General features: G+C 34.9%; 1 protein-coding gene across 1 annotated transcript in view; it reads left to right on the forward strand.

Annotated features, from left to right (window-relative positions):
- LOC114632256 (ephrin type-A receptor 5) overlaps positions 1 to 17196 on the forward strand; it is a 47263-nt gene that overhangs the window by 15255 nt on the left and 14812 nt on the right. Inside the window, exons 5-6 of the mRNA XM_028780791.1 lie at positions 11535 to 11596; positions 15107 to 15316. Of these exons, the coding sequence (XP_028636624.1) occupies positions 11535 to 11596; positions 15107 to 15316 (272 nt within the window). The remainder of the gene's footprint in view (positions 1 to 11534; positions 11597 to 15106; positions 15317 to 17196) is intronic.

Genomic DNA, 17196 nt, shown 5'->3' on the forward strand with positions numbered 1-17196 from the left:
TCCTCATGAGTGCAGGAAAAGCAACTTACCCTTTACATACTACGCTATCTCACCATCCTACTTGCTTAGTTAACTTTATTCTCATGGGCTCAGAGGTGACTACGTCAATAAATTACTCACCAGGCAAAGATGAGAAACTAAACTCAGGCTCCAACTGTCATGTAATAAGTCAAGCCGAATGCTCTCAGTTTGGAATTCCAATGTCGTGTAGGTAGAGATCACTAGATGTCTGGGACTCACTGGCTAGACAGGCTAATGTTTTCCTGCTGTTGGAAACTGCAATAGACTCAAGAAACGAATAGAAGTTTCTATTGAGCTAAAACGTTTTATAGTTCTATTTATTATTTAAAATAATGTAGAAATAAATTTACTTCTTTTATGAAGTAGACAAATTTAACCAAATATTTGAATAACTTTAAAGTAGCCATCACATTATCTTCCTGTTTCAAGGATGATGAGATATTCAGTTCAATTGACAATGGATCCGTGAAGTATTAGGAAAATGTTGGTGGACTAGAAACATTTATCATTCTGATCTTTCATGTTTCATTTATTTCTTAAAGGATGTTTTCATTTTACATAATAATATAATGGTTTCATTCACTCTTTGAGAGTTTCACACAGTGCATCAATCCAGATATGTCCACTCTCCACTTTTCACCAGCCTCCACGTCTGAAAGCTGGACTTCGTGTCTCACTTACTTACCTGGTTTTCTTTTCCTTGGAAGAGACAATCTCACAGCACACGTTCTTGGTCCTATGTCTCTTACAAAGACTTCTTGTGCCTTAATCCATGATGTTCCCTGAATCTTACTCGTAAGGGTTGAGATGTGCTTGTATCACTTGAGCGTTAGTTGCCACAATCAGCTCCTTTCAACTCTGCATTTCTAGCCATTCTGAATTCTTCAATAATGATTCTCTGTTAAAAAGAGATGCTTCATTAATTGAGGTTGAAAGCAACAGTCTTGTGCAGATATAGGGATGAATATTTAGAATGTAGTCAGAAATTATACTGGTTTAAGAAAGTGGAGATAGTAAGTTCTCCTCCAAGGTTCTTGGCCTCACCAGGGTAGCTGACTAAGTTTATGTTTCCAGGTATGATTCATTCCTTAAGAAATGATATGAACCCCAATTTCATGCCTTTTGATTAGCCTCCCCTCAGATATAAGTGGCCTTATTTCATATATTGTAATATCTTGCGTTGCTGGCCATTGTGGTTGTTTGTGGTTGGAGTCGGAGAGGACTTAGGCCGCTTATCTTCTCCCTCCCGCGCATCGTGCATGACTCAATTAGAGGTAATCCTAAGGAAAAGGCTTTCTCCTCAAATCCCAAATTATTCCGTTCAGTCCTATGTCTGAGCAATGTAGTTTCTTCAGCAAGAGGATCTTAGATCATTTTTAGACCCTCACTTCTATTTTAATTAATGTCATTACAACAGACTTCAAGATATTCTCTTTTTATGTTTCTACATGAACTTTTTAAAAACTTACTAACAGTATTTTTATTGGATTTTTTAAATTTACAGTTCATATGTTATCCCCTTTCCCAGTTTCCCTTCGGCTAAACCCTTATCCCAACCCCCTCCCTCTGCTTATATGAGTGTGCTCCCCCACCCACTCCCGCCTCACAGCTTTGGCAATTTCACAGCAACCTCTGCTCACCTGTTGCCCTCAGACTTTATCAAACACTGCCTTTCTGTCATGTTTCAGTAGCGACAAGCAAACACCTTAATTACAATGCATACTTAATTGATGAAATTCTGCTGTATTTCCACGCTCCCTTACATTCTCTCTAGGAAATTATTTTCCCCTTTCATGTTATTTCATTCAGTAGCTTCACTTTCATTTGCCCTCCAATATTAATTCACTGTGATCTTCTCCATGGGGTCATAGTCACTTATTGTCACTCTTCCTTCAAGTCTGAATGTCTGCATGGCAAAAGGTTGGTACTCCGTGATGCAAAATAGCTGAGTGAAATACTATCACCAGATCCAGATCAGCATGCCAGCTCAGAGGGCGAGCTGCAAAGGAAGGAGCTCTTACATTCTTCTAATTTGAATGTTCCCAATCAAAGCCCAACCTTACAGAGATTTCACACATTTGCTAAAGGAATAGCTCCCAGCCAGAGGCAGTCCTATAAATGGCTTGAGGATTCCTTGCCACTTGTTCTCACTGTACATTGCTCTATATTTACGCTTGCACCTGGTTTATCACCTTTACGACACAGTGAGCTACTTCAAACGACTGTATTTATAAACCCTTGTATCTATCACAGAGCTAAACACTCTGAGTACTTTTAAGAACTGACATGTAGGATAAACCATCAAAATGTATATGGATAAAATTTGTTTCAAATGTTCTTAAGCTTCTTTGGCCCTATGTACTACATATGATAAAATTAGGAGTTAAGCTACATACACATCAGGTATGTACTTTGGGACTGATAAATATGATTCAAAAATGGACTTCACTATTTTTTATATTCAAAGAGCAAAGAACTGGGCTATTGAATGTTATGGACAAAAACCAGGGAATGTAGCCACTCACTGATGCTCAAGTTTGGTTCGCAGAAGATGACATTTGCTTGGGTACAAAACACTCAAAAGTGAAAGCATGCTATAGTTTAGATTTTTATAGTGTAAAAGTCTACACACTATATATTCTATTGGGCTTACAATAATATACTACTTATTAAATCATATCATTATCGATATATAAAAGAATAAATAAATTCAATTTATATAAAAATGTATAATTCATATAATGCATTTCACATTGTTTTTATTCTATGACATGGAGATAGGTCAGTTAGTAAGACTTGTCTTGTCACACAGCATGAGAATCTCAATTCAGTTCCCAGTACCTACTTACATAGCCTTACCTGGTGGTCTGTAGCAGTTATCCACACACTGGACAAGAGGAGGCAGGCAGATGCTGTGGAATCACTGGCCAGACTACCCCATCATATCTTTGATTTGGTACTTGTTTTTCCTTTTTAGGATAGCTGCAGTCATTGAAGAAGTACATGCAGAATATTTTTTTAAAAAAAATTAACAGCAGATATTTTTTCTAAAGAAAAGTAAGTTCTAGTCGTTTAGTAAAATAACAATCTGTAACAATAGATAACAGCTGAATAACAAATCATTATTAGAAAGAACTGATTTTAATTCACAAGAATTTCATTATTAAACAATGTGACTGGCTTTGAGGTTTTAGATTCTATACTTTCTTTAAAAATAATTATTATAATTAGAACTAAACTTAGTTCATAATTTATTAACATCCAACTTCTGAAATATCAAGACAAACAGGTTCTTTATAGCCTGAGAATACCCATTTGTGAGAATATTTTTGTTAGTACACTTAAATGTCCTTTGATAGAAAGTTTTGAATTGTATCTTTAAAATTTTATCATTTCATCTCAGATGAAGCATATGGAGATTTGTTTATTTAGTATTGGCTCTAATTAAAATTACAGAACTTTACAGCTGATTTGTCATAATCTGTCAGACAGCAAGTAATCACCCCACAGAGTTAAAATGTATATGAATCTTTCTAACTAGCAATTTTGTAGCTTGCTAGTTTGTTTTTCTGCTTTGTTGTTGTTCTGTTTGCTTTTCTATTTCAATTATGGGAAAACTGCCTTATATTTTGGTTGGCAGTGATCACTGATACTTAAGTGGCTCTACCTATGTTATTCTTAGTTTTTTCTTAAGATTAAAATAAAATCATTTTTAAACTGCTAAGGGTCAGTACACAAAACAGAATATAAGCTAAATACTGTGGAACAAGAAAATGAAACTGTGGACATATAGCCATAGATAGGGGCGTATATTTAGTCCTTTGCCACTTAGAAAGTGTTCCCAAAATAATCCCTATGACATTTGTTTTCTATTGAGTTATGATGCCTCTAAATGAAAGCCTCCCTAATAGCCTGAAGTGGTGCCAGTGTTTATTGATGAGCTAATGGCTTCATAAAATCAGATAGTCTAAACACAAGTAACATAAGTCCAGATTTAACTACAGATTTGTGATGTAGCCTTGTTTAACGTCTCCCAGAACAAAACTTGCCTCTTGGGTTATTGTTCAACTGCTAGATCTACTTCAACTGACTTCACTGGGGACACATATTTTCCATTTCTAACAAGATTACAGGCTGTGCCTCTGCTACTTATCGTGGTCCACCGTGTGAGAAGTAAGAACTGCACTGAGATTTCACAGAGATTTCTTTAAATAACTTTGGCATATGGGTAGCAAGATTGAACCATGAGAAAACCCGTATTTCACCTTTCTTAAAAATGGATAGTAGATTTTAGCATACACACTCACACATACATTCACACGTACACACACATAAACACACACACAAACACAAACCAAGCATGTTGTCTGTCATCTGGAATTATAGATTCACAAACCCAATCATGTACAATCATAAACCTGAAGCCAGCATGCTAGGCAGCAAGTCTAGCAGAACAAAAGTACAGAATGAGAGCCAACCATGTTCTCAAAACAAAGAAAACAAAATAAAACAAACAACAAACTAATTCATTTTAGAATATAATTAAAAGTATGTACTGAGAGCTGCCTTCCACAAGAAAAAAAAAAACTTTTAACTCATTATCATTGACAAAATGCTGTGCAAAGGATGGCTTGAACTTCCATAAATAATCCCTGCACAAATGAAAACTGACTGAGTAGCAGGTCCTATTTCCTTCTTCTTGTAGCCCTTCATAAAAACAAATTACATTTCCATTCTTACATGTATTCTTCTTAGCCTAAAGAATCTTACATAATTCTTACAAGTGAAATGGGAACTCATATCATAATAGATTGCCTTTAATGTGTGTCAGAACAAGGAGCTTGGGTGAAGGAAGGGAAGTATAGACAGATAGACAGATACACACAGACAGGGACAGAGACAAAGACAAAGAGAGACAGTGAGAGAAACAAAAGGAAAATTATGAGAGAAGTTGAATTCCTGCGGAAAGGAGTCAATGATTACATACTTTGTATGACACAGTCATGATTAGGAAGTCTATATAAGGACACCAAAAAATTGAACATATGTTAGAGCATAAGATAGAATTTGGTCTAGAAATATGTATTTTAAAATTATCATCATTTAAAAATAAATAGAACATTCCTTATATCTCCAGCTCAACTTTCTACAATGCTTTCTCTGGTCAACTGTAGTAACAGTCTTTCAGAACCTCACTTGATCTCAGAACTGACTGTCATATCGCAATTATGGGACTTCAGTGACAACTAATCACACAGCTCCTTGTAAAGCTGAGAAATTAATAAATTAATAAATAATAGTTAGCTTTGAACATCAATACTAAAAGCAAATTCAACGAATAATGTGCCTCTTTTGCATAGATTGCCCCGGGTAGGTCCTCAGGAAGTAACACAAAGCAATATTGAATATCCTCTGTGATTAAAGTCCTGTCTTGATATGCTTTATAAGCTCTTTTTATATGGATTTTTTGATAATATGCTTTCAAAATTATTGGCAGATCTACACCATTTCTCTTCCTCCAGCTGGATAATGAAAAATGATTTATACACTTTTATTGAATTTACAACGGTTAGAGTAAGCCATGGTAATTATTACCATGTCAGTTTTGCTGGATAGCAGCAACTGAGACAAAACATAAGCCAAAATAAATGTAATTAGCATTAAAATGACTCAGGCATAAAAAAATAATCTAATGGAACCTGAAGAGTCTTATTCTTATCAACAAAAGAATCTTGTACTTGTTTGCAAACATCCACTTTAATTGCTTTTCCATCATCATTGAAATTAGAAATTCATTTTGTGTCTCTCTCATACTTCTCAAATTACATTTTTGCTTTTGACATTTCAACCTGCACTATCATACCTAATTAATATGACTTTTAAAATTAGATAATAGTGGTTGAAAAAATCACTTAGATGAGCCACCTGTCTCATTTGGAAAGAATCTCTTTTTTTTCCCTAAACATGTATTTTTCATTGTTAGTTGCCATTCTGATTATAGAGATCTTTTGCAATACAATCTCTCTCTTCTAAGTTTGGAGAACTGGAGGTGAAATTTAAGATACAAATTTAAGATACTTTTTTGTAAGACATCTGTCCCACTTCTGATCTCTAGACCTTGAAGCTCAACAGTTGTAAACAAGGTTGGCCTCCTGCTGGTTTTATATCCAAGGTTTCAACCTGCTGCAGATGGAAATTGCTTGGGGGAAAATGTTGTTTCTCTCTTAAACAAGTGCAGGCATTTCCCTTGCAATCAATCCTTTAAAAAAAATGAAACCATTCCTGTAGCACTTATAATATATTATATATGGTAAGCAATCTAGAACACAGTAAATTCAGGATGTTCACAGGCTATTTGTAAATACCATGTAGTTTTATATAAGGGACTTAAGCAACTGCAGACTTGGTTATATGGGAGTCTTGGAACAATTCTTGACAGACGCTAAGGGATGATTGAGTCCGTTCTTTACCTCTAATTTGTAACCATTACTAGTAAGTCTAAAATACACAAACGCAGGCAGAAAAAATAAATTACAAGGAGAGAAGAAATTGAAATTGCTTTAAGAAGATACAGTGCAAAGTACCAAAATAAAAGGTGATGGATGGATAAGGTAAGAGCAGTCACAGAACAGTGTTTTTCTTTCATCGTTTTGATGTCTGTTTGTGATTATGAGTTAAAACAGTCTGTGATCCATACAAGTCGGTAGGAATTCAGTTCTTGTAACTTATTGTAATAGCAAAACCCTCTGGATCATTTCTGTAAGGGAAGGGATGGATTAGGTGGATTTAAAGGGAATAGCCTAACTGAGAAAGATTTCTGGAAACTTGGGTTGATCTCCAAAAATTAGGACTCCTGGTTTCATCAGCAATCACCTTCAGCAAGTGCATACTTTTTTACCTCTACTTCAGATACAATGTATAGAAAAATTGATACATTGTGTGATAATGAGCTAATGTTAGACTATGTTCTCATATATTTCCTTCTGGTGAGAATTCACCCTCATCCCTGGTAAGCAGTGATTTCAAAAAGCAAGCGAATATAACAGACACATCTTATGTAACAAGATACTTCACTGGAATAAAGTCTGAAACAGCACTGATGTTAGTGTCTAAGCTGTTTGCCTATCAGACCTGGAGGAGCATAGGAATCTTTGATTCTTGAAAGAAGACTGATTTATAAAAATAAAAATCCAAAATGATCTTCGAGGTATCAGATTAAGACCCAAAGAACCACAAACACGGTTCTTCTCATTGTAATATCTGCCTGACTCCTTTAAAGAAGAACCATCACTATCGTTAAATAAATTTCAAATTAGAAGAAGTTCTGATTATGAGAATAAGCTACAAATATTTATTGACTTTTCTTCACGTTATGCTGATATAAGCGCTGAAAATGTTTATTTTAATACTTACCAGAATCTCTCCCCAGCTGACCTCCCCCTTTCCTCCAGTCACCCGTTTTCTGATCTCACTTCACAGATATTCCAGTGTCGTTTCTTGCACATTCCTGCTTTCTCTCTTATGATTATTCAGTGTTTCATATCCCACAGCTCCCTTTCTAATCACCCCCCTTTTATAGACCTGTTTCTTCTATTTGTCCTGTGTTTACACATACACACACACACACACATGCACACATGCACACATGCACACACACACATGCACGCATGCACACATACACACATGCACACACACATGCACGCACACACACATGCACACATGCACACACACACACACACACGCACGTACACATACACACACGCACATACATGCACACATGCACACACACACACCACACCATACCACACACTATTGTAAGTCTAAGTCTAAATTCCATATACGAGAGGACATCGTACAGAGTCCTATTTCTGCATCTATCTTATTTTTTATTTAACAATTATTTCTATTTCCGCCCATTTTTCTACAAATGTCACATTTCATTTTTGATACAAGAAATTGATGCCACACGTTATTTATCCAGCAATCTCTTGAGAGACATCTAGATTGGCTCTCTTTCCTAGCTGTTATGAATGGTTGAGCATTAGACATATGTAAAAATGTTTCTTTACAACTAGAGTCTTTCAAATAGAATAGTAGAACTCGATCATTTTGTTATTCAATTTCTAATTTCTTGCTGAAATCCTATCCTGATTTCCATAGTCACTTAATCAGTTTAAATTCCTACCAGCAGTAGATAAAGTTTTATCTTTCCCCACATCATAACTATCATCAATTTTTGTTTCATAATTCCTGACTATTAGCACTTGGAAGTCTAATTGTAAAACAATAGTCCTTTCTTTCTTCCACATATTTCATGACATAATCATAGAAAGCAAGGTAGTTTTTGGTTTTTTTCCAGTTTTCAACTTGAATTCTTTTTACGATCAACCTGGGCATATCGGACAGCCCCTTTTGAATGTTAGTCCCTTCTTACGACAATTTCTGAAAATATATCACACAGAGTATTTTTTAAAAGAAAGAAATTGTTAAGCTTTAAAGAGGATGAGAAAAAATTCTCCTGCCTTTATAATACACCATAACACTCCATTAAAAGAAAATTGCCTTTAATGTATTTCATAAGAACATAATCATCTGAGTGAGAAATTAAACTGTCCAACTTATGATGCTAAACAGTGCATCTTAAATGATAGAAAATGAAGAATTCTTTCCTTCTATATTATTTTGTCAGATTTTCTATAGCTAACTTTGCACTTGCGTAGACTGCTATGCTTAAGTATGCAAACTCTGTCTTGAATTCATCAATTCCTAAAAGACTCATCTTGAGAATATTATTATGTCAATAACAGTGCTGCTCATAATTTTATAAACTCACTTCTGTTAATAGGAAGTATAAAATATAAATAATGGATATAAAAGTTAGTAATTTTCTTGTCAAAGATCTTTTCTAAACTCAAGATAGTTTAAATTAATGCTTAATTTTACCGAAAGTATTTTCATTGTAAAGTAAAATGTCATATATTTTAAAAAATGAGATTATTACGGAATTTTAAAAGTGAATGTTTTATTTATTTTCTTATCATACAGAAAGAATTTTGTTATTTTTTATTCTCATTTTTATATAGACATATTATGTAAAAGAATCACACAAAATTCTGTGGTGATAAGATAGGGTTTATTATGGGAGGCTACCTACATCTATCAAGAATACTATCTCAGAGATAAAATATTTATAATATTTACAAAATAATGCAAATCAAATCATATAGCAAACTTGTAAAAAGTACACTAACTTCTTTGATGAAGAGATAGAGAGAGAAACTTACATTTCTGAGAAAGAAACCATGATTAACATCATTGTAACAGCTGAAAGACCAGGCATAGAAGACTTGTTTAAGCTCATGTGGTATTGAGTATATTAATCAGGTTTCTACAGATTGTCAAATAAAATCAGCAGCGTTTTTAAACAAAATTAACTCATGTGATTTTGGCTCCTGAGGAGGTCCCTGGCATACTGGTAAACTGAAAGCCCTTGACAGTGCTAGCATAATGACCTTTGAATCAGAGGTCTCAGAACAAAGGATGAGTGTCTGCCCCAGGGGCCTGAGCATTAATTGGGGAGAAGGAGCTGGTAGTATCAGATCTAGAGTTCTGATCCACTAAACAGTATGAATGTCCATCTAAACCTTTTTCGGAAAGTCTTTTTCTCATTTGTCTCTGTTCCTTGGGGAACAGCCCACACTGAGAGTTGATCTCCATGATTATAGCTATGAACCAATCTCTGAAATACTCTGATTGAAAAAGCCAAAGTAGTTTCCCTGTGCCCTGAAAATTCTTCAAGCTGTTCTATTGAGACCTAAAATTAAATATTCTACTAAACAAGGACTACCAGCCTAGCAGCTTATCTTCAGAGTCAGTGTGGAGAAACCCCTGTCTACTTGTGTAAACCAGGTATAAAGGAGGTGAATCTCTTCCATCAGATGTACTCATTTCTAAAACAACTTTCACATAACTCAGAGAATTAGAACAGGCTATTGAGGAAAGTGGCTTGATAAACATGGCATTTGTAGTCAAGAATAGGAAGAAAGGAAGTCTTAGAAGAAAGATGTAAAGGGCAGGAAGATATATTTTCTGAGTTTGTATTGAATAGATCATAAATAGGACAGTTAGACAAGTTCATTTTTAAGATTGTTGGAAAGGAAAGCATGTTCTACGGACATTGGTGAGTACTATTGCTACAATGTACAATTATATCAATTGAAGTAGAATTATCACATTTTACACATGAATCAGTGTTGATATTGGCAAATATATGTACTTTTCTTAAATGTAATTTTATCCCTTCATACCATTTTCTCCTTGATTCATATCATCATAGAGTAAATGATCATCACATAAAAAAATAATCATGTCCTGGATGCTGAGGAGATGGCTTCATGAATACATGTGTGATATACAAGAATAGGTACCCGAGTTCAAGTTACCAGCATCTACAAGAAAATGACAGCAATGGCTTGCTTGTAAATCTACCGTTGGGCAGCAGAAATAGTCAAATCCTCGGAGTTCCCTGACCATTCACAGTATTTTATTCACATAAAGCTACAGGTTCAATTCAATACTCTTGTACTGGTTAGTTCTTTCTCAATCTGACATAAAGACTAAGTGCTTGAGGGGAAGAAATTTTGATTGAGGAAATGTCACAATCAGGTTTGGTGTATAGGCATATCTGTATGTCTTTTTATATTTTTTCTTGTTGATGGATGTAAGAGAGCAAACTCTAAATGATATCACTTCTCTGCAGTTGATCAGAAGAGCATAAGCCAGGTAGCTGAATGTCAGCCTAGGAGCAAGCCACTAAACAACTTTCCTTCATAGTCCATGCCTCTCAGCCTCACAGAAATGAATTCTTGACATGAATTCTTGCTATGTTAATCTATTCTCAGGATATATAAAGTCTAATGAACTCCTCAAGTTGCATCTGGTCAAGCTTTTATCACAGCAACAGAAACAAATCTAGGACAACCTCGCCTTAGTTGGTTAAGAGAGTTTTAGCCATGTTATATAGATATTCTTCTTAATTCCAGACCACACACATGAATCCATGCACTCTCATGCACAAGTTCACTCATATACAAGTTCACACAGACACACACACACGCACACACACACGTATGTGTGTGTGTGTGCAGCTAAATATAACAACAGTGGTGAAATGAATATATGTATTTGCATGTGCAAAACCACACACAAATATATAGAGACTGCTAAAATCTTGCTTATATATCATTGATAATAGTTTTGTAGGATTCTGTTTTTGATGTTGTTTTGGTGTTAGTCTTGTTTTCAGAAAGAGAGAGAAAGAACATAAGGTTGTGAGTAGAGGGAGGACCTGGGAGCTGTTGATGGTGTGGGAAAAACATGACCAAAACATATATTATAATATATAATATATGTATAATATATAATATAATATATAATATAATGTATTATATATACACTTAACCAGGAATGTAGCCCTCTTTCACCATACTTGGCTCCACTGTGCTTCTTTCCAGGCAAACCTGTGATGATAGTGACGGAATACATGGAGAATGGCTCCTTAGACACGTTTTTAAAGGTAAGGTTTAGCTTTAGTGTAGCTACTGATTGCCATATGTATTTTCTTCATGAACTGAAATTAAAATTGAGCAAATTTAATGGTAAAGTTTTAAATAGATTTAAAATAAAATCGCCAACACCATTATATGCCATAAGTAATGGGTATTTGTATGGTACTTTTTTTTTCCTAGAAAACTTATAGAAATCCAATTGTATGCTCCTGTAATTTTATTTAAATATATGATTACTTTAAATAAAATGAAAGTAGGGATGAATAGAGAAAAGAAATGATCGGAGGTGTTGGGGTAAATCTCCAACCCAAATAGGATTAATCAAAGAAAACACAACTCAAAAATTATGAATACAAACTGCACACCTAGATTGGGCAGATTTACCACTACTCTATTTTATTCCCCATCTATGAGGTCTCTTATAACTTGTGGTTTTTCTAGGTCACATCCTTCTCCTCCATTGTCCTTCCACTTCTCTCTCCTCAGGTTGTCTCTCACTCCTCCTCTCCAGTTGTCTCCTCCCTTTCCTCGTTTCTGTCCTCCCCTTCCTCTCTTCTTCTCCCAGCTCCATCTCCTCTTCTAATGCCTAATCACTGAGCTTCACTGCGAATACAATGTAGCAGAATAAGTATCCTGTTACACAAAAGTAAGAAAGAAAGAAAGAAAGAAAGAAAGAAAGAAAGAAAGAAAGAAAGAAAGAAAGGGAGAGAGAAAATTAAGGGAGGAAAGGGACAGAAACAAGAAAAATGGAAACAGTAAATAAAAGTCATACAAATACCCAAAATATTAAAATATTTTTATTTATTCTCTGACAGTTTCATACATGTCAAATGGTTTTGATCCTATTCATTCATCCCCACACTTAACCATGTTTCACTCGCAGTGATAATTTTCTTCTTACCAGCAAGTTCTGACTCCAGTAGATTGTCATAAGTTCTAATTCTAGTATATTGTCATGATGTGTGTGTGTGTGTGTGTGTATGCATACATAGGTTTGGTGTGTGTATGTGTGTGTATGTGTGGGAGAGTGTGTATGTGTGTGTTGCTCTGTGTGTGTGTGCGTGTATGTGTGTGTGTTTGTGTGTGTGTGTGTGCGTGTGTGTGTGTGTGTGTGTGAGAGAGAGAGAGAGAGAGAGAGAGAGAGAGAGAGAGAGAGAGAGAAGCAGAAAAGTCAAGTCACTTGTTGGAGCATGCACAACTTGCCAGTAGCTACCACATTGAAAAAGATGTTCTGTTTTTCAGCGAATAGTCTCAAAGAGGGAATAGACTTTGTTGCTACCATCCCCTATACTTGATAGAATATTGAAAAATGCTGTGTTGTTCAGATTTTGTGCATGTGACCACAGCTGCAGTGAGTTAATTAGTGCTGTGACTAAGTCATGTCTAAAAGACAGTACCTCATAGCACCCCTCATCCTTTATATCTTGCATCCTTTTCCCCCAATTTTTCCTTATGTACCTTGTCCTGGAGTGGATGATATAGATGCACTCTACTCTTCAACATGCATGGTAAGGGCCATTGGAAAAAAGTGTATGTAAAATGTTCACACATATCATTACTGAAGATATCAAACTGGAATCTGTAAAGCACAACTATGCCTCCAAAGATCAGCAGAAATGTGGTCAGCCTGAGATTATAGCTAATACAATCATGTGTTCTGGGCTTCAGGGATGAAACAGTTATATGCACACCTGCTGGTTTTAAATATTGATATCAAGTCACTTTATTTGTAAATAGCCTGCATAAAGTAATGTCACATTTTCATATCTGAGTAACCCATAGTCTGCAAGTTTGTAAGTTCAATCAATACCGTGAGTGTTGCTTCTTATTGTGGGAAAAGACTGCTATGAAATTGTTGGCAACTTTGAAAGAGTCTGTGAGGGATTATTGTCATGTTTCGTTATTACGTAAGGTTTCTATTTTAATCCTCAAGCCACACCAATGTACTACAATATTGCCGGTTTACATGTCTTCATTTGCAGGTTGTCCAGTCTTTCAGAGTTGCATCATCAGTTTATCCAAAGTGATTCCAGCTACTAGTGAAGCTTCATGAGTTCACTTAACTTTATTGCAACTAATGTCTTTGACAAAAACAACAAATTTCCAGAAAGTGTTGACATTTTGCCACTCAGTGGTCAGTAATTATCCCTGCTCTCATACACCCTGCAGAAAGCCCTGTATTTTCTCAGGTTATTTCACCTTTACTCATCTAGATAACTTTTTAAAAAATTACCACAAAATATACTCAGTGTTAACTGAAGTTGGCACTGAGTTAGAACAATGAACAAATTTCTCTGAGGTCTGACAATAACGAAGATGCAGTGAATAAAAGACAACCTGGACCTTTTTAAATGACACCCTTTGCTTTTAATAGCCTATAAGATGAGGTACCATACACCATTCAAAGATATACATGTCATAGGATTGGAACTATTAAGCCAAGAATGCAGACAATGAAGATATGTTGAAACATGGATAGGAAATGAACCTATAGGAAAAAAAAACAGAAATGATTAAGAACAAAATAATTAGGGAATAACACAATGGAAATATGGATGGCTGGTAATTTCAACTGAACGAAGCAAAAGTTGACAGAGTTTCAGTATTCAAGTAATTATTGGTGTTATAGACTCACATGCCATCAGAGATATTACCAAGTCAAAAGTCAAAATGTTTACCTCTTGAATAGAATACGTAATAATGTATCATTTTTATGTGTCTTCTTTATATTGCTTTTATGCACATTTGTAGTTTATGGCCATTAATAATTAAGGATTACATAGAAAATTCTTATAAAAAGATAGCATGACTATAAAAAATTGTTTCTTGAACAATCCATCACCAGACTCTGAGTATTAGCTATGAAACAAGGGCACTGCCATTACCACATTATGCTAGTTTAAGGCTATTTGCTTTTCTTCTTTTTGAAGCTAATTTGCCATTAAATTTAAATCCATATGGGAAGTATAGTACTAATATAATACTCCTTATAGGAAGTATAATACTAGTGTCTTTGCCTTGAATATATATTTTCATGAAGGAAATTATATCCTTAATGTATTTGAACATAGTTGTATAATTCCTATAGATTTTGGTACACAGTTTGTTCAAAGCATACCTACACATTTATTTGTGTACTTTTTTATTTAATGGTTTCCTATTTGTATATAATGAATTTTAGTCCTTTACATATTTTATTACACTATCTCCTCCCTTTTCTTCTCCTACAGAATCCTTCTTTCTGAAATGCCTATATTTGCAGTCTGTGTGTGTGTGTGTGTGTGTGTGTGTGTGTACTGAATGAGGTTTTGAAGGACTTTCAAAGTCTTTGCTTCATTTGACCAGATCACTATAATCAGTTAAGTTTGTGGTTTCTAATGTTTTTCATTCTCCTTGAGTAGAAATCACATTTGCATTTTGAAATGTGTTAACATTAATTTGAAGATTGAAAGAAGGCGTTTTCCAAATTTTCCTCCTGTGAATTGTACCTCTAGCCTAACGTTACACGGTCTTTGCAGAAAAACGATGGGCAGTTCACTGTGATCCAGCTTGTTGGCATGCTGAGAGGCATCGCTGCAGGAATGAAGTACCTTTCTGACATGGGCTACGTGCATAGAGACCTTGCTGCTAGAAACATCTTAATCAACAGTAACCTTGTGTGCAAAGTGTCTGACTTTGGACTTTCCAGGGTACTGGAAGATGATCCTGAGGCAGCCTACACCACAAGGGTAAGATCTAACAGAATGCATTTCTGCACACTAGACTAGAGTCATTTAATTTTTAAAGATGTTAAAAGAAGTAGCAAAAAAAGGCATACCTCCAAAAAGGCCCAGAGCAGACAGAGAAAACATAAGAGAATTGAGAGAAACAATAGAAAATCCAATTCTACGTTTTTTAGTACAAGAAAATTCAAATATTAAACTTATATAATAAAAGTATTTACTTTCCAAATCTCAGTAATTTATTTTTTTCTTAAGGCTATTATGATGGTTAGTATTATGTCAATGTGACTCAAGCTAGTGTCACTGAAGAGAAGGTAGCCTCAAATGAGAAAAGACTGGGCTCTAAGCAAACCTGGCGGGCCTATGTTTTACTTAGTTTTTTAGTTAGTAATTCTTAGGGAAGGGCCCAGCCAATTATAGATGGTGTCATCCCTGGATTGGTGGTCTTGGGTTCTATAAAAAGGAGAGTGAGTAACCACCACGGGTGACAAGTCAGTAAGAAGCCATCCATGGCCTCTGCATCAGTTCCTGCCCCCAGGATGCTGCCCAGTTTGAGAAACTGTTCTGACGTCAGTTGATGTCAGTTGATGAACAGTGATGTGCAAGCATAAAACAACTATATCCTTCTCTCCACAAGTTGCTATAGTGTTTTTATTGCAGCAGTAAAAATCCTATGTAGGACATATGCAAATAACACAAATCCTGAATTCATAAAGATTCAATGTCTACTTGTGTGTGTATGCATATGTGTGTGTGCTATACAGTATTTAAAATAAAATGCAAGTTACATACAGAATTTCTTATATTAAAATATATATGCTTACTTGATATATTTATGAAGAAAAGGTATGGGTGTATGCACACATTAACACATATAAATAGTATTACTGGAAAATTTAAATTATCTGTAGTATAGTGTCCTCAATTGTGAAATAAGTTAAAAAGTATTTTATTCTTCATCTCGTTTATGTTGTTGGAAAAAAGTTTCACTTCTTGTAGAAGTTTTGATTTTCTGGAGCTATTGAAATGTCTCACTGCTTGATTTACAACATATAAGAACTATTAAGCCTACATCTATGGAGTACTGGTTATTACTCACAGTATAATAGCTATCATAAATATACAGCTTATGGCAAACAAATTCTTCCCTGAGATAATGTGATATAAAATTAGCCGAAGAAAACAGTGACGATTTTTGTAAAAAGATTTTGTGGACCTTTCCATTTGAACCTTTTAATAACAGTTTAGGGAATTCTAAATGATTTCAGTATTATCACCTTGGATAGCCTCAAAATCTAAGTATTTTATATACTTACAGCGTATAGATAGACTAACTTTGTTTCAATACAAAATGACACTCTCATCATCTCTAATTCACAATTTATAATTTGTGAATTCCATGTCTTTTTATAAAACTATAGTGTAAAAATTGGTGCCTAATAAAAAGTTCTTTAAGAGATTATGTGGTTAGCTTGTTTCATTTTGCCAACTTTGACTTGTGGCACATGGATTTTTGAGGATGTGTAACATGGGAAAAAAGCAAAAGTAATTTAAGCAAACAAAGACTTCCAAAGGTCATTTCACTAAATCAATGAATTAATTGATGAGATGTCTCTTCTCTTCTACACCTATTACTACCATTATTTTCATTAAATGAAAACTCAATTAAGAATTCTCCTGGGACTAGAGTTGCACTTAATAAAGTTGGCCCATGCAAGATTGAGGTTATGGTAACTCTGTTGCTGTTGTGATGGATGGGTGTCTTAGTTAAATTAAGAGTAGATTTTTCCAAGGTCCTTGTCACTGTGTTATGCAGCAACACTTGAAGAATAACCAGAGACACTAATATGTTCAAAGCTTCCTTCTACAAAAGTCGTGTGGCAGCA

This window comes from Grammomys surdaster, unplaced genomic scaffold (assembly GCF_004785775.1).
Source record: "Grammomys surdaster isolate TR1022 unplaced genomic scaffold, NIH_TR_1.0 372, whole genome shotgun sequence".
Taxonomy (NCBI): Eukaryota; Metazoa; Chordata; class Mammalia; order Rodentia; family Muridae; genus Grammomys; species Grammomys surdaster.